The following is a 25,640-nucleotide window of genomic DNA, read 5'->3' on the forward strand; positions in this document are numbered from 1 at the left end:
TCATGAGTGAATCTATGTCCCTATAATTTGGAATGGATCTTTACAATGAGGAATTGGATATACACTGTTTTGTTACACTTTTTGTTGCATGCACTGGCTACTGTCGTCAGACACATATCACTGTGCACCTTCGCATCTTTCTGATTGACAAATGGAAAAGCACTACCAGATAAGTCACAAGTGTGAGCCAACAGCTTGGTTATGTTAAATACATGAATGAACAGTTTTCACAGTATGATCTTCCAGTGCTTATTGTTCCATGAAACAATAAAAATGTAAGCCTTGTCATTATGATGCCAGAACTCACTTTCGATCTAGCTGGTTCCTTAAGTTTTTTTCTTCAATCTGGTACATCTGCCTCTTACAGACGTGCGAGTACGTGAGTAAGAGATATTGGATCTTAATCTTAAATCTGTGTGTAGGGGGACAGGCTTCTGAGATTTTAATCGAAGTTATCACTCTTGACTAAAACGTTTGCCTTTGATACAAGAAACCTCAGCATCTGACGGGGTGCTAAGCCACTGACAGGTACAATGGAAATATACCTAGCTGTTTACGTTTGTGAAAATCCATTCCACCACGAAAGTGTTATTACCAATGACACCCCCATCACCACCCCATCATCAAGGTCTCTATCCATAGTTTAATATCTACTAGCTAATGTGAAGTAAAAATAATGCTGCATTTCTTCTCGAGCTCATTGTTTGGATATTCTTCAAATCAAAGTCCTCCACAGGCCACTCAGCGCAAGATCCAAAATATCAAATAGCTATTGGGTTACAATTCTGTATTTGTATGCACAACAGCAGTGATTGGATTAGTTGATTTAAAATGAATCAAATACCATACTATTTGGAGGCAGTTCTTTCTTCAAACCATCCTACAAACCATCCTACCTGCCTTTCGGCGATGAGTCACTTTAAAAGACGAGTCCCTCTGGCCACGTTTACACCGAGGGAAATTGGAGGCGGACTGTCCATGCTTGGTCAGCTGAGTGTTATTTTCATTCACTGGTCTTGTGCTCACAGAACATCCAGGTGAACTTTCTGTTGTGCTTTTTGGGAGCTCTTTTCTTGGAGATGGTTTGCAGAAGTCATCAGCTGATATCCAGCTACTTCTTTTCTGAAATCACAAAGTTAGACTTTATAATAAATTGTCAGGAGAGAAACATGGAACATTTCCAGCAGTAATATCATTATAAAATGAGCACTGCTATATCAATGGCTTCTGAACACATTCAGAGTAGAGAACAAAGTCCAAATCACAAACCCATCAATCCAATGTTAAATTGAATTGAAAACAAGGAGGGGAAACAATAAATTATTTTGAAAGCACCCAAGTAGCTCTCCTTTTTCATGGTGCTGCATAATTCTAAAATGTGCTGTTTGAACCCACGTTGTAGCGTTTGAGAAAATGCTGGAAAATCTCAGCAGGTCTGGCAGCATTTGTGGGGAGAGAAAAGAGCAACGTTTCGAGTCCAGGTGACTCTTTGTCAAAGCTATAATACAGAGAAAGTGGGAAATATTTATACTGTGGAGTTGGAATGAAAGATGACTAATAGCCACAGAAACCCAGGGAAACGGGGTGCTATTAAATGGGGTGCATCCCGTTTATTAGCACCCCGTTTCCCTGGGTTTCTGTGGCTATAACTCATCTTTCATTCCCACTCCACAGTATAAATATTTCCCACTTTCTCTGTATTATAGCTTTGACAAAGGGTCATCTGGACTCGAAACGTTAGCTCTTTTCTCTCCCCACAGATGCTGCCAGACCTGCTGAGATTTTCAAGCATTTTCTCTTTGGTCTCAGATTCCAGCATCCACAGTAATTTGCTTTTATTTTGTAGTGTTTGAGCATCTTCAACATTGTATCTTGCACAAGTTCTCCCCTCCCCCAATATATTTGATTAAAGTGTTCAAAAATAATTTTTTTTACCAATGTGGCAGATTTGTCAAAGTGAGGGAAAACATAATTACTCAGGAGTACACACATAATTGAAAATCCCTAGCTCCTTTAATTATAAAATGACCCAACTATCTGATGCAAGAAAGCTCTTAGAAAATTATGTTTTCCCCCCCCTATTTATAGTCCAATGGCCCAAACAAAAACAAGGAAATTCTTATGTTAAAATGTGTTAGAAGAATAAAAACTTGCCAAGTTTGGTAAAAATGTCAAGACATTGAGGTTTCTCATTCTACTTGTTGAATTGGGGCACACGGACTGGCAAAAATGTATCCATTGTCCAAAAGGAACCGAACATTTACTTAAAGGAGATGATTTTATGCTTTGGCTCAAATCTGGAAAATCGTTGTTGATTTGGTGTTTATACACAGTGAATAAAAAATTAACATGGGCAAACAAAATATTAAATATTATGTTATTTGTTTAAAATCAATGAGCCATAGACCCAATTAAAGTGCTCCAGACTGTAAATTAATTAAATGCTAAAACTTCAATTCAGGAATAAAAGAATTATTATTAGCAGCAACTCTAAAATGTGGTCCAAGAGATTAGCAGGAAAAAAACTAGCAGATTCAGATTGAATAGAACAAATTAATTTGATGATACTTTCTCTTTTCCTTGTTCTCTCCATTTTTTCATGCCCATAGACACATGCACTGTTAGCAGAAAAGTTGAGTATCTCAACTTGATATAAGGGCTTTCAGAATAAATGTCACTTACTGATGCAACATGGGTGCAAGGGAGAGATTAAATGCCCTCTCCAATTTATTTTGGTACTATTTGTTTCACTCTCTCCATTGCGAATAACAGAATTGCCCAAAACTAATCCCACTCTCCACAACCCTTTGCATGTGATTGTATCTTTGCCTTTTAGGAACATAGTTCTGCTTAAGACACAAAAGCTCTACAGTAGGACCCTGAATAGTCTTGAGTGCTACACTGCGGCATTTTGGAAATCTAATCAATAGAGAAGTTCCCAAAGGGGGTTGCCAAATTATTTTCGCTCATTACAGGATGCACTTGTAAAATGTGACATTGTCAGACTACAGTCGGCACAAATGAATCAACTCACATGATTATCTCTTGGTTCAATCAAGCGATTGCTGGGCACAGAGGTAATTCCTTCCCGAAGAGAAACTGGTTCTGCTGCTTCAGCGTAATTTTGGTCGGTTTTTACTTCCTGTTCTTGGCATTGTACAGATTGCAAAGTTCTCACCGAGCTTGTGTGGGACAATCTTTTAGTGTGAACGTGATTTGCTATCTCATCAGCAACAGGAGATGTGGTCTTGATGTCAATTTCCTTGGCTGGACGACGCAAGGTTGAAGCAGGAGCACAGAGTGGCGGTGAGGGTGCAACTTGTGAATGGCTTTCTTTAGTCCTTGCATTTGTTTCTCCAATACTTGTATGCAAATCTACCACTTGTTCAACTGGCTGAGCATTAATTAGAGAATCTTCTTCTGGAGGCTTTGAGGACAACTCGGACTGTGGCATAGAAATATAAAAATTGTGCTTCATGGAAACTGGTGTTTGATCTCCTTCATTGCGTTCATCTGGTGTCCTTTAAATAGACAGAATAATTATCAGCAAGCTGCTTAGCAACAGCCCAAAGGTGGGGGGGGGGGGGGGGGCTCAATGCAAACCTATGAAATCTCCAAATATCATCAAAAGACACGAGATGCTGGACCTATTTCCCACATCAGTAATAGGAGCATCAGAACAGGATTAGGCCATTCAGCCCCTCAAGCCTATCCTGCCATTTAATGAGATCATGGCTGATCTGTGGCCTAATTCCACAGACCTACCTTTGGCGCATATCCCTCAATATCTTTGCTTAACAAAAATCTATATCTGAGATTTAAAATTAACTGTTCTAACTTCAACTGCTGTTTGTGGGAGAGAGTTCCAAACCTCTACCACCCTTTCGAGTGAAGAAGTGCTTCCTAATATCTCTCCTGAACGGTCTGGTCCTAATTCTTGGTCTAGGCCCCCTAGATTTAGAATCTCCAACCAGTGGAAATGGCTCATCTTTATCTACCCTGCCTTTCCCTGTTAACATCTTGAATACTTCAATCAGATCACTCCTTAACCTTTTCAATCCTAGCAAAAACAGGCCTAATTTGTGTACCCTCTCCTCGTAACAATCCCTCTAGTCCAGGTAACATTTCTGTAAACCTATGTTGCACTCCCTCCACAGCCAATATATCCGTCCTAAGGTGTGTTGCCCAGGACTGTTCACAGTACTTCAAGTGGGTTTTGTATAGCTGCAGTATAATCTCTGTTGAATGGTCTCAGCTAAATTATAGAGCAGGAATCAAAATAAAGAGAAAAACAAAGGAATGGACAAAACATGAGAAATACAAAGAGAAAGGTGAGACAACATAGTGTCATGTGAGAGTACCTTTAAGAAATGTGTGTTTATCAAATAGCTGCAGTGATGTCAGAGTGTGGGTGGAGCTGAGCTGTCTGTCTGGTTTTACTTTCGTTTTTGAACTGGCAGCTACAGAGTGCATTTAGTTTAGTTTTCAGAGTTGGAGCTGCATCCAGCCAAACAAGGTATAATTTTGATCTCTTTCTGCATGAAAGCTATGTCTTTAGATCACTTGCTAATTTAAAAGTGATAACTGATCTCAGTAGAGAATTTAAAACTGATGTCTTTGTTAAAGAGGGTATTTGTCTTATGGATGTTGCTAGGAAAGATTAAAGGGTTACTTATAGAGTATTGTATTCTTTGGGGGAAGTATTTGAGTTGATAGTTGCTAAGATGTTTACTGTGTGTTTATAAAATGCTAACTGGATTCATATAATAAACATTGTTTTGTTTTAAAAGTACTTTAGATCTTTGTTCCATCACACCTGTAAAGTGGGCTCCTGTGCTCCCCATGACCAAAATCTATTAAAAGTTGTGTGTCCGGTGAACTCCATGATACACTTTGGGGTTCTCTAAACCCAGGCCCATAATAAAGTGGGGGCTTGTCCAGGATAAAAGTTTATCTTTCATGATTATTGGCTTAGTGAACTTAAAGAGGGGTGAGCATATTTGTGGTTGCTTTTCAGGTGTGGTATATCAGTTTAAGTAGGGAGCGTGTTGTGGACGATGGCTCTTTCAGAGGCTCGGAAGCTTTTGGGGGTGGAGAAGGCCACACGCAGTACCTTACGAACAGAGACTAAGAAAAGGCTTTTAGGAGTTCCGGTGGCGGCTATGAGGGAATAAGTCGCACATTTGGCGGTTCCCGCTCTGGCCGGACTTTTGGACCTTTTTCCCCGACTTTTCTGCGGTTTTGAACACTGGCTTCGAAGGAGCGGATAATTTGGTACTGAAGCCACACATTGGTGTATGGAACGAAGAACCCCTAGGGATCGAAAAGGAAGAAATAAGAGGATAAGCAAGGGCTGGGTGGAGGCTGCCGACCCCTGCTGTGACGGCCCAACCATCAACGGAGGAGCTGATGCAGGTCATCCAAGAAGGCTTTGCTAGACAGAAACGGGACTGCCTTGACCCGATAAAGGAATCGATCGATTGGCTGGATGCCCAGGATCGGGCGATTCAGAAGCTGGAGAAAGCGCTGGCAGACCAGGAGGAGCACCAAACGGTGGTTGAGCTGGAGGTGGGGATGCTGAAGGATCAGCAAAAAAGGCTACTGGAGAAGGTAGAAGATCTGGAGAATAGAGCTCGCCGGCAGAACTTAAGAATTGTTGATCTCCCAGAAGGGGTTGAGGGGGCTGATGCTGGCGTGTTTTTGGCGTCATGTTTTAGAAGTTTCTGGGGGAGGGGGATTTTCCCCGACCGTTGGAGGTGGACAGGACATACAGGGCGATGGCGAGGAAGCCGCGGCCGGGGGACCCCCCAAGGGCGATGGTGGTCCGGTTCCACAGATTTTTGGACAATGAGTGTGTTCTCCAGTGGGCCAAGCGTACGCGGAGCTGCAAATGGGACAATAGCATTTTGCTTGTCAAAGAACAAAGAACAAAGAAATGTACAGCACAGGAACAGGCCCTTCGGCCCTCCAAGCCCGCGCGACCATGCTGCCCGACTAAACTACAATCTTCTACACTTCCTGGGTCCGTATCCTTCTATACCCATCCTATTCATATATTTGTCAAGATGCCCCTTAAATGTCCCTATCGTCCCTGCTTCCACTACCTCCTCCGGTAGCGAGTTCCAGGCACCCACTACGCTCTGCGTAAAAAACTTGCCTCGTACATCTACTCTAAACCTTGCCCCTCTCACCTTAAACCTATGCCCCCTAGTAATTGACCCCTCTTACCCTGGGGAAAAGCCTCTGACTATCCACTCTGTCTATGCCCCTCATAATTTTGTATACCTCTATCAGGTCTCCCCTCAACCTCCTTCGTTCCAGTGAGAACAAACCGAGTTTATTCAACCGCTCCTCATAGCTAATGCCCTCCATACCAGGCAACATTCTGGTAAATCTCTTCTGCACCCTCTCTAAAGCCTCCACATCCTTCTGGTAGTGTGGCGACCAGAATTGAACACTATACTCCAAGTGTGGCCTAACTAAGGCTCTATACAGCAAATCTATCAGGATCTGAGCGTGGAAGTGGCCAGAAGGCGGGCAGGCTTCAATCAAGTTAAGGCAATCCTGTCCAAGAAAAAGGTGAAATTTGGGTGCGTCTTTGGGTTACGCACGAGGACCAGCACCATTATTTTGCGTCGCCTGAAGACGCAAAGGACTTTGCCAAGAAGAAAGGGCTGGTGCTGAACTGAGAACTTTTTGTTTTAAGTTATAACTTTTCTGAGTGATGTTTATACGTTTTGATTGTTGTTTTTCTTCTGCATTTGAGTTTGGTTGAAGATGGGGGAAATAAAAGTTGTTCGGTTTCTATGGGTTTTCGGTGTTTTGGTAGGGGTGGCTGGTGGGGTTTTGTACTTTTTATTACTTTGATTTGTACTATGGGGGGTGTGGGGTTTTTCGTTTTGGGTTGTCTCTTATGGTAATTGGCCGATTGTTTGGGATCGGTTTGATGAGGGAAGTGGTTTCATGGGGGGGGGGGGGGGAGTGAGGAAACAATAGGTGGGAGACCTCTCGGCGCCGGAGGCGAGGGCCACCAGGCTAGCTGGATGATCTAGTCTATGGAAGCACAGTGGGGGGGGTGTATATGATCAATATACGGCAGGGGTTAGGTTACAAAGCGGTGTTGCTGGGGGGGGGGCTACCCTGCTGACGAGGGAGGGACTTAGGATTCGGAACAGAGAGGAGGTCGGGGGTGGGGGCTGCCAGGGGGTGGGCCGATGGAGGCACGGCGCATGGTCTGGAGGCAGGCCCAGGAAAGAGGATGGCTGATCAGCGGAGGTGGGGGGGCACGGTGCCCCCCAACTAGGCTGATCATCTGGAATGTCAGAAGGTTGAATGGGCCGGTTAAGAGGGCCCGTATGTTCGCGCACCTGAGGGTTCTGAAGGCGGACGTGGATTGCTGCAGGAGACACACCTGAAAGTGGCGGATCGAGTCAGGCTAAGGAAGGGTTGGGTCAGTCAGGTCTTTCATTCGGGGCTGGACACCAAGACTAGAGGGGTGGCGATTTTGATCAATAAGCGGGTGCAATTTCAGGTGCGCAGTATAGTCTCGGACGGGGGATGCCATTATGTCATGGTGAGCGACAAGCTCAAGGGGAGGAAGGTACCCTTGGTTAACGTGTACACGCCAAACTGGGACGATGTGGAATTCATAAAGAGGGTGCTGGGGAAGATACCTGATCTGGACTCGCACAAGTTGGTTATGGGAGGGGATTTTAATACAGTCATCGACCCTGGCCTGGACTGGTTGTGTTCAAAAACGGGGAGGGTGCCAGCTGCCAGCAATGGCAATGGAACTGATAGGGTTCGTGGAACAGATGGGGGGGGGGGTCAACCCATGGAGGTTTGGGCAGCCAACGGGGAAGGAGTTTTCTTTTTATTCGCATGTTCACAAGGTTTATTCCCAGATTGACTTTTTCATTTTGAGCAGGGATTTGCTGGCAGGGGTGGTGGACTCACGGTACTCGGCCATCACTATTTCAGATCATGCCCCACACTGGGTGGAACTGCAGGTTAGTGAGGAGTGCTTCCAGCGCCCGCAATGGAGGTTGGACGTGGGCTTGTTGGCGGACGAGGCGGTGTGCGAGAGGCTGAGGAAGTGCATGCAGAACTACCTGCAGGTTAACGACATGGGGGAAGTCTCAGCAGCAGTGGGCTGGGAGGCGTTGAAGGCAGTGGTGAGAGGGGAGCTGATTTTGATCCGGGCTCATAGGGACAGGACGGATAGGGCAGAGACGGAGCGACTGGTTAAGGAGATCCTACATATAGATAGGAGGTATGCGGTGACCCCGGGGGTGGAGCTTTTAAGGGAACGTCGGAGGCTGCAGGCGGAGTTTGGGGTGCTGTCCACAGTTAGGGCAGTGGAGCAGCTTAGGAAGGCGAGGGGTGTGTTCTACGAACATGGGGAGAAGGCCAGCAGAATGCTGGCACAGCGGCTTAGGAAAAGGGAGGCGGCCAGGGAAATAGACAGGGTGGTTGATGGGGATGGGAACTTGGTAGAGGAGGCGGCAGGGCTAAACAGGGCATTCAGGGACTTTTACAGTAGACTCTATCCCCCACGGTGCCTGAGGGGATGAGACGTTTTTGGACGTACTGACCTTCCCAAGGGTGGGTAGCGAGCTGGTAAATGGGCTGAGGACCCCGATTAAGGCCGAAGAAATAGTTGAGGGCTTGAAGGCAATGCAGTCGGGTAAAGCCCCTGGGCCGGATGGGTATCCGGTGGAATTCTATAAGACATGCTCGGGGATTTTAGGGCCGTTGCTGGTCAAGGTTTTCAATGAGGCAAGGGATAGAGGGGTGCTGCCCCCGACGATTTCACAGGCCACTATTTTGTTAATATTGAAGCGGGACAAGAACCCGGAGTTTTGCGGGTCATATAAGCCTATCTCACTACTTAATGTGGACGCCAAGCTGTTGGCCAAAGTTTTGGCCTCCAGGATTGAAGATTGTGTGCCAGACGTGATTGTGGAGGATCAAACCGGGTTTGTCAAGGGCAGGCAGTTGGTGGCCAATATAAGGAGGCTGCTCAATGTGATTATGATGCCCCCGGAGCGTAGGGAAGTTGAAGTAGCTGTGGGAATGGATGTGGAGAAGGCGTTCGAGTGGGATGTGGAGTGGGACTATTTATGGGAGGTGCTTGGACGATATGGGTTCAGTAGGGGCTTTATCGGCTGGGTTAGGCTGTTGTACCAGGCCCCGGAGGCGAGTGTAAGGATGAATAGGACGACCTCGGACTATTTTAGACTGTATCGGGGGACAAGACAGGGATGCCCCCTCTCCCCACTGCTGTTTGCGTTAGCTATAGAGCCGCTGGCAATTGCTCTGAGAGCTTTAAGGGGCTGGTTTGGGGTGGGGGGAGAACATAGGGTCCCACAGTACGCGGACGACCTGCTCTTATACGTATCAGATCCAGGGGGAGGGATGGGTGAAATTATGGCGATTTTGGGGGAATTTGGCCGGTTTTCGGGGTATAAACTGAATATGACAAAGAACAAAATGTTTGTAGTCCAGGCGAGGGGTCAGGAGGGTCGGCTGGGGGAGCTGCCGTTTAGTTTAGTGGTGGACAGTTTTAGGTACTTCGGGATACAAGTGGCACGCAACTGGAACCGGTTACACAAGTTGAACTTGATCCGGTTGGTTGAGCAGATGAGGGGCGAGTTCCGGAGATGGGATGCGCTGCCGCTGTCGTTGGCTGGGAGTGTGCAGACAGTTAAAATGACGGTCCTACCGAGATTTTTATTTGTATTTCAATGTCTCCCAATTTTCATCCCGCGGTCCTTTTTTTTTAAAGAGGGTTAACAAAATCATCCTGGGCTTTGTATGGGCAGGTAGGTCCCCGCGAGTGAAGGTGATGCTCGAGCGGAATCGGGAGGAGGGGGGGGGCTTGCCCTGCCGAATTTCAGTAATTTCTACTGAACGGCTAACATAGCCATGATAAGGAAGTGGGTGGTGGGGGCGGGGTCGGTTTGGGAGCGGATGGAGGCAGCTTCATGTAGGGGCACCAGTCTGGGGGCATTGATAACGGCACCTCTGCCATTCCCACCGGAGAGGTACTCCACCAGCCCCGTGGTGGTCTTGGCCTTGATGACCTGGGGTCAGTGGAGGAGGTACGTTGGAGCAGTGGGCGCATCGATCTGGTCCCCAATATGTGTCAACCACCGGATTGCCCCGGGGAGCTTGGAGGGTTTCGAGTATGGCGAAGGATGGGAATTGAGAGAATGGGGGACCTGTTCTTAGAGGGGAGCTTCCCTAGCTTAAGAGCGCTGGAGGAGAAGTTTGAGCTGGCAAGGGGGAACAAATTTAGATATCTACAGGTGCGGGACTTTCTGCGCAAGCAGGTATCATCTTTCCCACTCCTGCCACTAAGGGGGATCCAGGATAGGGTAGTATCTAGGGGATGGGTGGGAGAGGGGAGCGCCTTGGACATCTACAAAGAACTTATGGGGGCGGAGTAGACGCAGACCAAGAAGCTGAAGCATAAGTGGTAGGAGGAGCTTGGTGGTGAGATGGAGGATAGCTTATGGGCGGACGTGTTGAGCAGTGTCAACACGGCTACAACATGCGCCAGGTTCAGCTTGATCCAATTCAAGGTGGTCCACCGGGCCCACATGACAGTGGCCCAGATGAGTAGATTCTTTGGGGTGGAGGAGAGGTGTGTAAAATGTGTGGGAGGACCAACGAACCATGTCCACATGTTCTGGGAGCGTCCAAAACTTAGGGGATATTGGCAGGGATTTGCAGACGTCATGTCACGAGTATTGAAAACAAGGGTGGCAATGAGTCCAGAGGTGGCGATTTTCGGGGTGTCGGAAGACCCGGGAATCCAGGAGAAGAGGCAGATGTTCTGGCCTTTGCTTCCCTGGTAGCCCGGAGATGGATACTGCTAGCTTGGAGGGACTCAAAGCCCCCAAAGTCGGAGGCCTGGTTAACTGACATGGCGAGCTTTCTTGGCCTAGAGAAGATTAAGTTTGCCTTGAGAAGGTCACTGTTAGGGTTCGCCCAGAGGTGGCAACTGTTCATCGACTTCTTCGCGGAGAATTAATCGTCAGCAGGGGGGGGGGTTAGGGTAGCGTAGAATAGGGGGTCAATTAGATGGGTCTTGGCGGGATTGGAGTCGGTGATTGCACTATGGTTATTGTTCTTTGTACATTGTTTTTATACTGTTGCCGTTTGTAATGCCAAAAATACCTCATTAAAATTGTTTATTAAAAAAAAAAGGCTTTTAGATTTGGCAAAAACATTGCAATTTTCGTTATCTGACAGCACACAAAAAGAAGAGGTACTTATGGCGTTAGCTGAGCATTTAAAATTGCCTGACTCATTAGAAATGGCAAAAATTCAGTTACAAATCAAGCAACTTGAACAGGAAAAAGAATTAAAGCAGCTTGAATACGAAATGAGTGAAAAAGAAAGAATAGCCCCAGCAGAACAGAAAGAAAAAGAGAGAGAGGAAAGAGACAAGGAGAAAGGGAGATATAGATCTGGGAAAAAGAGAGAGAAGAAAGAAACAAAGAAAGAGAAAGGGAGGAAAGGGAAAGAGAGAGAGAGTTTGAACTTCAGAAAATGGCTGAAACATGACAGTCAGTTAAAATTGGCAGATGTAAAGGGAAACATTCAGTTGGAGAATAGTGATGAGGATAAAGAGAAAGAGCGTCATAGTCGAAGGCTTGGTGGGGATCGATTTAAATATGTCCAAGCATTGCCAAGGTTTGATGAGAAAGAGGTAAAAGCCTTTTTCCTTTCATTTGAGAAGGTGGCTAAACAAATGAAATGGCCAACGGACATGTGGGTATTACTGATTCAAACAAAGCTGGTAGGTAGGACTAGTGAAGTGTTTGCATCACTACCAGAGGAGGTATCTGGGACATATGAGGAGGTGAAAAAATCCATCTTGGATGCATATGAACTCGTACCTGCCTACAGTCAAAGGATTAGAAATTTAAGGAAAGAACCTGGTCAAACAAACATGGAGTTTTAAAGGATCAAACAGAGTAACTTTAATAGGTGGATAAGGGCTTTGAAAATAGACCAAACGTGAGAAGCACTCAGAGAAATTATACTTTTGGAGGAGTTTAAAAATTCAATTCCTGACTTCCGGTGGCAGCTATGAAGGAGTAGGTTGCACATTTGGTGGCTCCCGCTCAGGTCAGACCTTCGGACCTTTTCCCCCGATTTGTTACTGGACTTGATTTGGAAAATTGATGGTAGAGGCAATTGTTTATTGGATTCCCACATCGGAGCATGGAGAGGTGGGCTAGAAGTGCTCGCAAAGGAAGAACAGAGAAGGCTTGGGCTGAAGCTGCAGGGCGGGAAAGCATAGCGGATGACCGCAGTCCCGGCTTGTCGACCCAGCAGTCAATGGAGCAACTGATGCAATTTATCCAGGAGGGCTTCGCCAAGCAGAAGCAGGAATGCTTGGACCCGATTAAAGAATCAATTGCACGGCTTGAGCTCAGATTGGATGCCCAAAATCAGGCGATCCAGAAAGTAGAGAAGGCGCTGGCAGAGCAGGAGGAACATCAAACTGCGGTGGAGTTGGAGATGCTGAGAGATCAGCAGAAAAGGCTCCTGGAGAAGGTAGAGGACCTAGAGAATAGATACTGCCGGCAGAACCCGAGAATCATCGGTCTCCCGGAGGGGTCCGAAGAAGCGGATGCTGGGGCATACATAGCGACCATGTTCGAGAAGTTGCTGGGGGATGGGATGTTCTCCCGACCCTTGGAGGTGGACAGGGCTCACAGGGCGTTCGCGGGAAGCCCCCCCCCCCCGCCGAGGGCAATGGTGGTGAGATTCCACACGTACTTGGGACAAGGAGTGTATTTTACAGTGGGCCAGGCAGACACGGAGTGGTAAATGGGAGAACAGTATCCTGCGGATCTATCAGGACCTGAGTGCAGAGGTGGCCAGGAGAAGAGCGGGGTTCAATCAGATAAAGTCGACCCTTTTTAAGAAAAAGATGAAGTTTGGTCGGCTGTATCCGGACCACCTCTGGGTCACGTGCGAGGAGCAACATTTTTATTTCGAGTCGCCCGAGGAAGCGATGGACTTTGTGAAAAGGAAAGGTCTGGTGGCGGACTGAGGACATTGAACTTTGCTGCAAAGTTCACATCAAAAATGTTTCTTGATTTTCGGACGTTATTTGTAATGCTTTCTGTGTTGGGGCCAGTTGCAGAGCTGAGTGAGTTAAAGTTTACATTAGCACTGATGGGGGGTGGAGGTGTGTTTGTTAGATGCTGGATCTTCTGTTTGATCTTTTCTTTGTTTATCGGTTTTTTTCTAGGGCAATTGTGTTGGGACTGTTGTTTTCATTTGAGTATGTGTGTATGAGCGGGGGAGGGGGGGGGGGAAATTGGTGGGAGAATGTCTGGCGCCATGGGCGGGGGTCACCAAGTTAGCTGGGTGGGCTAGCTCACGGAAGTGGAGTGGGGGGGGGGGGTGAGCAGACGATATGCTTGTTGAAGGGGTCGGCTTACATTGTGCTGTTATTAGGGGGGGGGAGATGTTCTGCTGACGGGGACGGGACTGTTGCTGAGGGATAGAAAGGAGGTAGGGGGCGGAGGCTGCCTGGGGGCGGGCCGGTGGAGGCGTGGGGCGCGGGCTGGGGTCTGGCCCAAGAAAGGTGACGGCTGATCAGCGATTTGGGGGGGGGGGGGGGGGATCAGCCGCCCAACTAGGTGGTCACCTGGAATGTAAGAGGACGAAATGGGCCGGTTAAGAGGGCACACGTGTTTGCACATCTGAGGGGACTGAAGGCGGACGTGGTAATGCTACAGGAGACGCACCTTAGAGTAGCGGATCAGATCCGATTAAGGAAGTGATGGGTCGGACAGGTTTTTCACTCGGGGCTGGAATCGAAGACTAGAGGGGTCGCGATCCTGATTAATAAGCGAGGGATGTTCGAGGCGGGAAGAATAGTTACGGATGTGGGAGGCCGGTACATTATGGTCAGTGGAAAGCTGGAGGGGGTGCAGGTGGTACTAGTAAATGTGTATGCTGGGAGTTTTCGGGTACAAGTTGAACGTGGGGAAGAGTGAGCTGTTCATGGACCATGCTAGGGGCCAGGAGGAGAGACTGGGGGAGCTCCCGCTCAGGATAGTGGAGAGGAGCTTTCGGTACTTGGGGATACAGATGGTTAGGAACTGGGATGCCCTGCACAAGCTCAACTTAACCCGGCTTATGGAGCAGATGGAGGGAGATTTTAAAAGGTGGGACATGCTCCCGCTTTCCCTGGCGGGACGGGTGCAGACTGTGAAGATGACGGTTCTCCCCAGGTTCCTCTTCGTTTTTCAGTGCCTCCCCATTTTTATCCCCAAGTCCTTTTTTAAGCGGGTGAATAGGATTGTTACGGGATTTGTGTGGGCGAATAAAATCCCGCGAGTTAAAAGGGCATTCTTGGAACGTAGTCGGGGAGGGGGAGGACTGGCTCTGCCGAACTTTTGCAGCTATTACTGGGCAGCCAATGTGGCCATGATTAGGGAGTGGATGATGGAGGAGGGGGCGGCATGGGGGCCACGTCATGCAGAGGCACCAGCCTAGGGGCACTAGTCACGGCGCCGCTGCCGTTCTCGCCGGCGCGATACACCACAAGTCCAGTGGTGACGGCGGCACTGAGGATTTGGGTGCAGTGGAGGAGGCACAGGCAGGAGGAGGGGGCCTCAATGTGGACCCCGATACAGAATAACCACAGATTTGCTCTGGGTAGGATAGATGGGGGGTTCCAAGGCTGGTATAGGACAGGCATTAGGAGAATGGGAAAGTTTATAGACGGGACTTTCCCCAGCGTGCAGGCGCTGGAGGAGAGGTTCAGCCTGCCCCCGGGAATACGTTCAGGTACCTCCAGGTTCGGGGCTTTCTTAAAAAGCAGGTGGGGACATTTCCGCTGCTGCCCCCATGTAGGAAACAGGACAGGGTTGTGTCTGGCATCTGGGTAGGGGAGGGGACGGCGTCGGACATATATCAGGAGCTGCAGGAGGCGGAGGAAGCCTCAGTGGAGTAGTTGAAGGGCAAGTGGGAGGAGGAGCTGGGCGAGGAGCTGGATGAGGGCCTGTGGGCTGATGCCCTGGGCAGGGTAAATTCCTCCTCATCATGTGCCAGGCTCAGCTTAATTCAGTTTAAGGTGGTGCATCGGGCTCACATGACGACGGCGAGAATGAGTAAGTTCTTTGGGATGGAAGACAGGTGCGCGATATGTGCAGGGAATCCGTCGAACCATGCCCATATGTTTTGGGCATGCCCGGCACTTAAAGAATTCTGGCAGGGCTTCGCGAGGGCAATGTCTAGGATTTCGGACACTCGGGTGAAGGCGAGTCCAACAATAGCGATATTTGGGGTGTCAGAGGATCCGGGAGTGCAGGAAGCGAAAGAGGCCGAGGTATTGGCCTTTGCCTCTCTAATTCTCGTTTATTTTTGTTATGTAAAAACGTTGGTTGGAAAAAGCTTGAATAAAACATTTCTATTAAAAAAAAGTAAATGTGTATGCGCCAAATTGAGATGATGTGGAGTTTATAAAGAGGATGCTGGGGAAGATCCCGGACTTAGATTTGCATACGTTGGTCATGGGAGGGGACTTTAACAGTTATTGACCCTGGTTTAGAGCGGTCAAGCTCAAAGACGGGCAGGGTGCCAGCAATGGCAAAGGAGCTAAAGGGGTTCATGGAGCCGATGGGGGGGGGGGGTTGGACCCATAGAGATTTGGGCAGCCGAGTGTGAAGGAGTTTTGCTTCTACTCTCACGTGCATAAAGTGTACTCCCGGATTGATTTCTTTATTTTGAACAGGGCTCTACTGACGGGGGTGGTAGACACGGGGTATTCGGCGATCACAATCGGAGATCATGCCTCGCACTGGATTGACCTACAGGTTAGCAAGGAGAGTAGCCAGCGCCCGCACTGGAGGCTGGACGTGGGACTTTTAGCTGACGAAGAGGTGTGCGGGCAGCTGAGGAAATGTATTCAGAACTACCTGGAAGTCAACGACACGGGTGAAGTTTCGGCAGCGGTGGTCTGGGAGGCATTGAAGGCGGTGGTTAGAGGGGAGCTCATCTCGATACGGGCCCACAAAGAGAAGGTAGACAGAGCAGAGACGGACCGACTGATAAAGGAGATATTGCAGGTCGACAGGAGGTATGCGGAGACCCGAGAGGCAGGGCTTTTAAGGGAAGGACGGAGGCTATCGGGGAGTTTCGCTTGTTAACTACAGGGAGGGCAGTAGAGCAGCTGAGGAAGACGAGGGGGCGATCTGAGCATGGGGAGAAAGCCAGCAGAATGCTTGCACGGCAGCTTAGAAAGAGGGAGGCAGCCAGGGAGATAGGGAAAGTAAAGGATGGGGACGGGAGCCTGGTTGGGGACTCAGCAGTGGTGAATAAGGCGTTCAAGGAGTTTTACAGTGGGCTGTATGGGTTGGAACCCCCAGCGGGGCCGGAGGAGATAAGGCATTTCTTCGGGGGGCTGAATTTCCCGAAGGTGGATGGGGGGTTGGTAGAAGGGCTGAGGGCCCCGATCGGGTTGGAAGAGATAGCGGAGGGTCTGAAGGCCATGCAATTGGGTAAAGCACCGGGGCCGGACAGGTACCCAGTGGAGTTCTATAAAAAGTTCTCTGGGATATTGGGGCCGCTGTTGATGAGGACATTCAATGAGGCAAGGGAGCGTGGGGTGCTTCTCCCGATGATGTCACAGGCCACAATCTCATTGACCCTGAAGCGGGACAAGGACCCGGAGCTGTGTGGGTCCTATAGGCTGATATCCCTATTGAATGTGGGCGCCAATCTGCTGGCCAAAATCTTGTCCTCTAGGATTGAGGATTGTGTCCCGGACATTATTGGAGAGGACCAGACGGGGTTTGTTAAGGGAAGACAGTTGGTGGCCAATGTAAAAAGGTTGTTAAATGTGATCATGATGCCCCCGGAAGGTAGGGAGGTGGAGGTAGTGGTCGCAATGGATGCAGAGAAGCCTTTTGATCGGGTAGAATGGGAATATCTGTGGGAGGTATTGAGACAGTTCGGATTTGGGCGGGGCTTTATTGACTGGGGCAGGTTGTTGTACCAGGCTCCTGTTGCGAGCGTAGGGACGAATAGGACAACATCAGATTATTTTAGGCTGCATCGGGAGATGAGACAGGGATGCCCCCTCTCCCCACTGTTGTTCACGTTAGCCACAGAGCCGCTGGCAAATGCGCTGAGAGCCTCAAGGGGCTGGAAGAGGCTGATCCGGAGGGGGGTGTGGGTGGAACACAAAGTCTCACTTTACGCAGACGGCCTGCTCCTGTATGTATCGGACCCTTTCGAGGGGATGGAAGAAATTATGAGGATTCTGGGGGAATTTGGCCGGTTTTCGGGGTATAAACTAAATATGGGGGAAAGTGAGCTGATTGCGATCCAGGCAAGGGGGCAGGAGAGGCGATTGGGGGAACTGCCGTTTGGAGTGGTAGGGGGAAGCTTTCGGTACCTAGGCATCCAGGTGGCGCAGGAATAGGAACGGCTGCACAAGCTTAATCTGGCCCGACAAGTGTGGGTGGGAGAAGGGAGGGTCTCTGGCATTTACAAGGAACTCATGGGGTCGGAGGAGATGCAGACTGAAGATTAACATAGGATTTACAGTGCAGAAGGAGGCCATTTGGCCCATCGAGACTGCACCGGCTCTTGGAAAGAGCACCCTACCCAAGGTCAACACCTCCACCCGATCCCCATAACCCAGTAACCCCACCCAACACCAAGGGCAATTTTGGACACTAAGGGCAATTTATCATGGCCAATCCACCTAACCTGCACATCTTTGGACTGTGGGAGGAAACCGGAGCACCCGGAGGAAACCCAACGCACACACGGGGAGGATGTGCAAGCCGGAATCGAACCTGGGACACTGGAGCTGTGAAGCAATTGTGCTATACACAATGCTACCGTGCTGCCCAACTGAAGCTAAAGAGCTGAAGCCCAAGTGGGAAGAGGAGTTGGGAGGAGAGATAGAGGATGGTCTCTGGGCAGACGCATTGAGTCAACGCGTCCACAACATGTGCCAGGCTCAGCCTGATACAATTCAAGGTCGTACACCGGGCTCACATGACAGTGGCCCAGATGAGCAGGTTCTTTGGGGTGGAAGACACGTGCGCAAGGTGTGCGGGAGGACCAGCGAACCATGTTCACATGTTCTGCACCTGCCCGAAGCTTAGGGGATTCTGGCAGGGGTTTGTGAATATCATGTCCAAAGTATTGAAAACAAGGGTGGCAATGAGTCCAGAGGTGGCGATTTTCGGGGTGTCAGAAGATCCGGGATTCCAGGCGGAGAAAGAGGCAGGCGTTCTGGCCTTTGCCTCTCTGGTAGCCCGGAGACGGATATTATTAGCTTGGAGGGACTCAAAGCCCCCAAAGTCGGAGACCTGGCTCTCGGACATGGCTAGCTTTCTCTGTCTGGAGAAAATCAAGTTCGCCTTGAGAGGGTCAATGTTAGGGTTTGCCCGGAGGTGGCAGCCATTCGTCGACTTCTTTGCGGAAAATTAACTGTTTTTAAATAAAAAATTCAATTCCTAATGTAGTGAGAACTCATGTGGAAGCGAAGAGGGTTAAAACTGCGAGGTTATCAGCAGAAATGGCAGATGCTTATGTATTAGTTCATAAATCAAAGCTTGGTTTCCGACATCAGTTTCAGCCTGTGTAGGATAGAAACTGGGTAAAAGAGAAATACCCAAGTGGTAGAGATAAAGGAGATCTGATGGGAGATAATAAGGAGAGTGTACCTCAGATTAAAAAATAAATCCAGGAGAGTGGAAGAGAAATGAAATGTTTCATTTTCACTGTAATAAACTAGGCCATGTAAAGAGTGTTGGTGATTGAAGAAAAGCACTGGGAAGGCTGATGTGGTAAAACAGGATAAGACAGTAGGGTTTGTTAAAGTGGTAAAGGAAAGCCCAAGTGAAGCGAAGGAGGTGCAAAAGATTGTACAGCCTGGTGAAGAGGTGATTGATAAGAAGGTGCCAGATCTCTTTAAAGAATTTACTTGTGTGGGTAAAGTTTACTCATGTGTACCAGGAGGAGCAGGTGAAGAAGTCAGAATTTTAAGAGAGACAGGAGCTAGTCAATCTTTAATGGTCAGAGATAAGGAGTTACGTAGTTTGGGAAGAATATTGCCAGAAAAGGTGGTGATATGTGGAATTCAGGGTGAGAAGAGTAGTATTCCATTATACAGGGTAAGGTTGGAAAGTGAAGAGTGGTGAAGTGGTAGTAGGAGTAATAGAGAAACTATCTTGTCCAGGAATACAGTTTATCTTGGGGAATGATATAGCTGGATCGCAGGTGGGAGTGATGCCTACTGTGGTTGATAAGCCAGTGGAAAATCGGCCAACTAAAGTGTTGAAGGATGAATATCCTGGGATTTTTCCGGATTGTGTAGTAACAAGGTCGCAAAGTCACAGATTTTTTTTTTTTTTTTTTTTTATAAATGTTTTATTGAAAATTTTTCCCCAAACAACAATTTTTCCCCTCTTACAAAGCAAACGCAACAATAACAATACAGAAATTTTAAACAATACACAAGTAACAAAACCCCTTTATCTTTGACCTAAACTAAACCCCCCCTCCCCCCCCCCCCCCCCCCTCCCCCTGGGTTGCTGCTGCTGGTCATCTGTCTTCCCTCTAACGTTCCCCTAGGTAGTCGAGAAATGGCTGCCACCGCCTGGTGAACCCTTGAGCCGATCCTCTCAGGGCAAACTTTATCTGCTCCAGTTTAATGAACCCCGCCATATCATTTACCCAGGCCTCCAGTCTGGGCGGTTTCGCCTCCTTCCACATAAGTAGGATCCTGCGCCGGGCTACTAGGGACGCAAAGGCCACAACGTCGGCCTCTTTCGCCTCCTGCACTCCCGGCTCTTCCGCAACTCCAAATAGAGCTAACCCCCAGCCTGGTTTGACCCGGGCCTTCACCACCCGCGAAATCACTCCCGTCACTCCCTTCCAATACCCTTCCAGTGCCGGGCATGCCCAAAACATATGTGCGTGGTTTGCCGGGCTCCCGCCACACCTCCCACATTTGTCCTCCACTCCAAAGAACCTGCTCAATCTTGCTCCCGTTATGTGTGCTCTATGTAGCACCTTAAATTGAATCAGGCTAAGCCTGGCGCATGAGGAAGAGGAATTTACCCTGCTTAGGGCATCAGCCCACATACCCTCCTCTATCTCCTCCCCTAGTTCTTCTTCCCACTTTCCTTTTAGTTCGCCCACCGACTCCTCCCCCTCTTCCCTCATCTCTCGGTAAATCTCTGACACCTTGCCCTCTCCGACCCACACCCCTGAAAGCACCCTGTCCTGTATCCCCTGTGTCGGGAGCAATGGAAATTCCCTCACCTGTTGTCTAGTAAATGCCCTCACCTGCATATATCTCAAGAAATTTCCCCGGGGCAACTTATACTTTTCCTCCAATGCTCCCAAGCTCGCAAAAGTCCCATCTATAAATAAATCTCCCACCCTCCTAATTCCCAACTGGAACCAGCTCTGAAATCCTCCATCCATTCTTCCTGGGGCGAACCTATGGTTGTTCCTGATTGGGGACCCCACCAGGGCTCCCCGCACCCCTCTCTGTCGCCTCCACTGTCCCCAGATATTTAATGTTGCCGCCACCACCGGGTTCGTGGTAAACTTTTTAGGTGAGATCGGTAGCGGCGCCGTCACCAGCGCCTCTAAACTCGTCCCTTTACAGGACTTTCTCTCCAGTCTTTCCCACGCCGCTCCCTCACCCTCCATCATCCATTTACGTATCATTGCCACATTGGCGGCCCAATAGTAATCGCCCAAGTTCGGTAGTGCCAATCCTCCTCTGTCCCTACTACGCTGAAGGAACCCCCTCCTTACTCTCGGAACTTTCCCTGCCCACACGAAGCTCGTGATGCTCCTGTCTATTTTATTAAAAAAGGTCTTAGTGATTAGGATAGGGAGACATTGAAATACAAATAAGAACCTCGGGAGGACCATCATCTTAATTGCTTGCACCCTGCCCGCCAGCGATAGAGGCTGCATGTCCCACCTCTTGAAGTCCTCCTCCATTTGTTCTACCAACCGTGTCAGATTAAGTCTGTGCAAGGTTCCCCAGCTCCTAGCGATCTGAATCCCCAGGTATCGGAAGTTTCTTTCCACTTTCCTTAGAGGCAAGCCTTCTATCTCTCTACTCTGGTCCCCTGGATGTATCACAAATAATTCACTCTTCCCCATGTTTAGCCTATACCCCGAGAAATCCCCGAACCCCCTCAAAATTCGCATAACCTCTATCATTCCCCCCGCTGGGTCCGACACGTATAACAATAGGTCATCCGCATATAACGAGACTCGGTGTTCTTCTCCCCCTCTAATCACCCCTCTCCATTTCCTGGAGTCCCTCAACGCCATGGCCAGAGGTTCAATTGCCAACGCGAACAACAATGGAGACAGCGGGCATCCCTGTCTTGTTCCCCTATATAGTCGGAAATACTCCGATCTATGTCGACCTGTAACTACGCTTGCCGTTGGAGCCCCATAAAGAAGTCTAACCCAGCTAATAAACCCGTTCCCAAACCCAAACCTCCTTAACACTTCCCATAAATACTCCCACTCCACCCTATCAAATGCCTTCTCTGCGTCCATTGCCGCCACTATCTCTGCCTCCCCCTCCACTGGGGGCATCATTATCACCCCTAATAGTCGTCGCACGTTAACATTCAGTTGTCTCCCTTTTACGAACCCTGTCTGGTCTTCGTGCACCACCCCCGGGACACAGTCCTCTATCCTCGATGCCAGTACCTTTGCCAACAATTTGGCGTCCACGTTCAACAATGAAATGGGTCTATAGGACCCGCACTGCAACGGATCTTTATCCCTCTTCAAAATTAACGATATCGTCGCCTCCGACATCGTCGGGGGTAGAGTCCCCCCTTTCCTGGCCTCATTGAACGTCCTCACCATCAACGGGGCCAACAAGTCCACATATTTTCTGTAATACTCCACCGGGAACCCGTCTGGTCCTGGGGCCTTCCCTGCTTGCATGCTTCCCAGTCCCTTAATAACCTCGTCCACCCCAATCGGTGCCCCCAGGCCTACCACCCCCCGCTCCTCCACTTTCGGGAACCTCAATTGGTCCAGGAACTGCCGCATCCCCTCCTCTCCCTCTGGGGGTTGAGACCTATACAGTTCCTCATAGAAGGTCTTGAACACCTCATTTATCTTTCCTGCCCTTCGCACCGTGTCTCCCCTTTCGTCTCTAATTCCTCCTATTTCCCTCGCTGCTGCCCTCTTTCGCAATTGATGAGCCAACAGGCGACTCGCCTTTTCCCCATATTCATACCTCCTCCCCTGTGCCTTCCTCCACAGTACCTCCGCCTTTCTGGTGGTCAGAAGGTCAAATTCCGTCCGGAGTCGTCTCCTCTCCCTGTACAATTCCTCCTCCGGGGTCTCTGCAAATTCCCTATCCACCCTTAAAATCTCCCCCAGTAATCTTTCCCTTTCCTTGGCCTCTGTTTTCCTTTTGTGGGCCCCAATGGAGATCAGCTCTCCTCTGACCACCGCTTTTAGTGCTTCCCATACCACTCCCACCGGGACCTCGCCGTCGTCATTGACCTCCAGGTATCTCTCAATACACCCCCGCACTCTTGCACACACTCCCTCATCCGCCATCAGTCCCACATCTAATCGCCAGAGTGTTCTCTGCTCCCTTTCCTCTCCTAATTCCAGGTCCACCCAATGTGGGGCATGATCCGAAACCGCTATGGCTGAGTACTCAGCTTCTTCCACCCTAGAGATCAACGACCTTCCCAAAACAAAAAAATCTATCCGGGAGTACACTTTATGGACATGGGAGAAGAAGGAATACTCCCTAGCCCTAGGTCTAAGAAATCGCCATGGATCCACTCCCCCCATTTGGTCCATAAACCCCTTAAGTACCTTGGCCGCTGCCGGCCTTCTTCCGGTCCTTGAGCTGGATCTATCTAGCCCCGGGTCCAGCACCGTATTAAAGTCCCCTCCTAAAATCAAGTTTCCTACCTCCAGGTCCGGTATACGCCCCAGCATCCGTCTCATAAATCCCGCATCGTCCCAGTTTGGGGCATACACGTTAACCAACACGACCTCCATTCCCTCCAGCCTGCCACTCACCATTACATATCTACCTCCGCTATCTGCTACGCTGTTCTTTGCTTCAAATGCGACCTGTTTCCCCACCAAAATGGCCACCCCTCTATTCTTTGCGTCCAGTCCTGAGTGGAACACCTGTCCCACCCATCCTTTCCTTAGCCTAACTTGGTCCGCCACCTTTAGGTGCGTCTCTTGGAGCATAACCACGTCTGCCCTTAGTCCTTTCAAATGCGCGAGCACTCGGGCCCTTTTTATCGGTCCGTTCAGGCCTCTCACGTTCCACGTGATCAGCCTCACTAGGGGGCTACCTGCCCCCCTCCCGTGTCGACTAGCCATTACCTTCTCTAGGCCAGTCCCATATCCCGCCTCCGCGCTCCCGCTCGCTCCCCCAGCGTCGCACACCATCCCCGCCCACCCACTCTTTAGCCAGCAAAGTCACAGATTAAGACAAGAGGAGAAATGAAAGAGTGAAGGTGAAGTTGAAGTTCAATTATCGGAAATGATTTTGGATCAGATGGTTGGAAAAAAACAAGAACAGGTGGAGGATGAGGCTGATATTTTTAGTTCAGGAAAATTGGCGGAGTTACAACAGAAAGTTATACAAATAAAACGGATGTGTCAGAAAGCATACATGGAAGAGGAATCTGAGTGTATACCAGAATGTTATTACCGTAAAACTGTCTTGATGAGAAAATGGAAACCTTTACATGTGTAGACGGATGAAAAGTGGGCAGAGGTTCATCAAGTGGTATTGCCAGTAGGGTTTAGAAAGGTGTTGCGAGTAGCACATGAGGTACCAGTGGGAGGTCATTTGGGAGTAAGGAAAACTCAAGCTAAAATCCAAAAACATTTTTATTGGCCTGGACTACATAAAGATGTAGTTAAATTTTGTCGATCGTGTCACACATGTCAAGTGATAGGGAAAACTCAAGCAGTGATAAAACCAGCGCCCTTAATACCCATTTCAGCATTTGAGGAACCTTTTACAAGGGTTTTAATTGATTGTGTAGGACCGCTTGCTAAAACAAAAAAATGGGACTCAATATCTTTTGACTATAATGGATGTACGTAATGTTACAGCTAAAAAGATTGTGTAGGAGTTACTTAAATTCTTTACTAGATATAGACTACCCACAGAAATACAATCGGATCAAGGATCAAATTTTACCTCAAGGCTATTCAAAAAAGTTATGGATTGCTTAGGAATAAAAAAAACAATTTAAGTCAACTGCGTATCATCCAGAATCATAGGGAGCGTTAGAAAGGTGGCAACAGACATTAAAGACAATGTTTACAGCATATTGTCACGATTATCCAGGGGATTGGGAGAAAGGAATTCCATTCGTATTGTTTGCAATTAGGGATGTACCTAATGAGTCAACCAAATTCAGTCCTTTTGAACTAATTTTGGGTTATGAGGTAAGGAAAAATTCGCGAGTGAGCAGTCGGAACTTACATTATTGGATTACGCGTCAAATTTTAGGGAAAGATTAAATAGAGCAGGGGAATTGGCTGGGCAACATCCAAGTTGCACAAAATGTGGAGATAAAGTTTTAGTATTATTACCAGTGGTAGGTGAACCTTTAAAAGCAAGGTTTTGTGGACCTTATCAGATTGAAAGGAAATTAAGTGAGGTGAATTAGGTGGTAAGAACGCCAGAGCGAAGAAAAACGCACCGACTGTGTCATGTGAATATGCTTAAAAGATACTTTGAAAGGGGAGAGAAAAAGGAGGTGGTTTTAATGATTCTAACTCAAAGTGACGAACCAAATCCAGATGACTTTGAATTTGACATCCCTCAAATTAAATTGGAAAACGAGAATGTTCTTAAAAATTGGGATAAATTGTTGAGCGGAAAAACAAACTGACCTGAAAGAGTTATTGATATCACATGGGCAAGGTTGTGGAGATAAGTTGGGAAGAACTAAAATGGCTATACATGATGTAGATGTGGGAAATGCTGTTCCAATTAAACAACATCCATATCGACCTAACCCTTTAAAATTGGCAGAGGTTAACAAGGAAATTGAAAGTATGCTTAAAACAGGCATAATTGAAGTGGGTTGCAGCCAATGGAGCTCATCATTGCGATGGTCCCAAAACCGGAAGGTACCCAATGGTTCTGTTTGGACTATAGAAAGGTTAATGCAGTTACAAGAACGGACTCTTATACTATCCCACATTTGGAGGATTGCATTGAGAAGGTGGGACAATCAGCTTTTATTTCCAAACTGGATTTACTTAAAGGTTACTGGCAGGTACCTTTATCCGAAAGGGCGAAGGAGATTTCAGTTTTTGTGACTCCAGATGGTATATACCAATTCGAAGTTATGCCATTTGGCATGAAAAACGCCCCAGCCACATTTCAACAGTTAACTAACAAAGTTGTTTCAGGATTACCCAATTGTGCGGTATACGTCGACGATCTGGTAATTTTTAGTCAGGCATGGAAAGAACATTTAAAGCACCTGATGGAGTTATTCGATTGACTTCAGGAGGCGGGTTTGGTGGTAAATCTAGCCAAAAGTGAATTTGGAAAAGCCCAAGTCACTTTCCTTGGCCAT

The 25,640-nt window shown here is 48.3% G+C and overlaps 1 protein-coding gene across 3 annotated transcripts in view; it reads right to left on the bottom strand.

Moving 5' to 3' along the window:
- plekhm1 (pleckstrin homology domain containing, family M (with RUN domain) member 1) overlaps positions 1-25,640 on the bottom strand; it is a 73,489-nt gene that overhangs the window by 17,326 nt on the left and 30,523 nt on the right. For all 3 annotated transcript variants that reach the window (XM_072487026.1, XM_072487027.1, XM_072487024.1), the window contains 2 exons: positions 3,035-3,521; positions 897-1,122 (listed from right to left, as the gene is read on the bottom strand). In XM_072487026.1, coding sequence (XP_072343127.1) covers positions 897-1,122; positions 3,035-3,521 — 713 coding nt within the window. The remainder of the gene's footprint in view (positions 1-896; positions 1,123-3,034; positions 3,522-25,640) is intronic.

The sequence above is a fragment of the Scyliorhinus torazame genome, chromosome 21, assembly GCF_047496885.1.
Source record: "Scyliorhinus torazame isolate Kashiwa2021f chromosome 21, sScyTor2.1, whole genome shotgun sequence".
Lineage (NCBI taxonomy): Eukaryota > Metazoa > Chordata > Chondrichthyes > Carcharhiniformes > Scyliorhinidae > Scyliorhinus > Scyliorhinus torazame.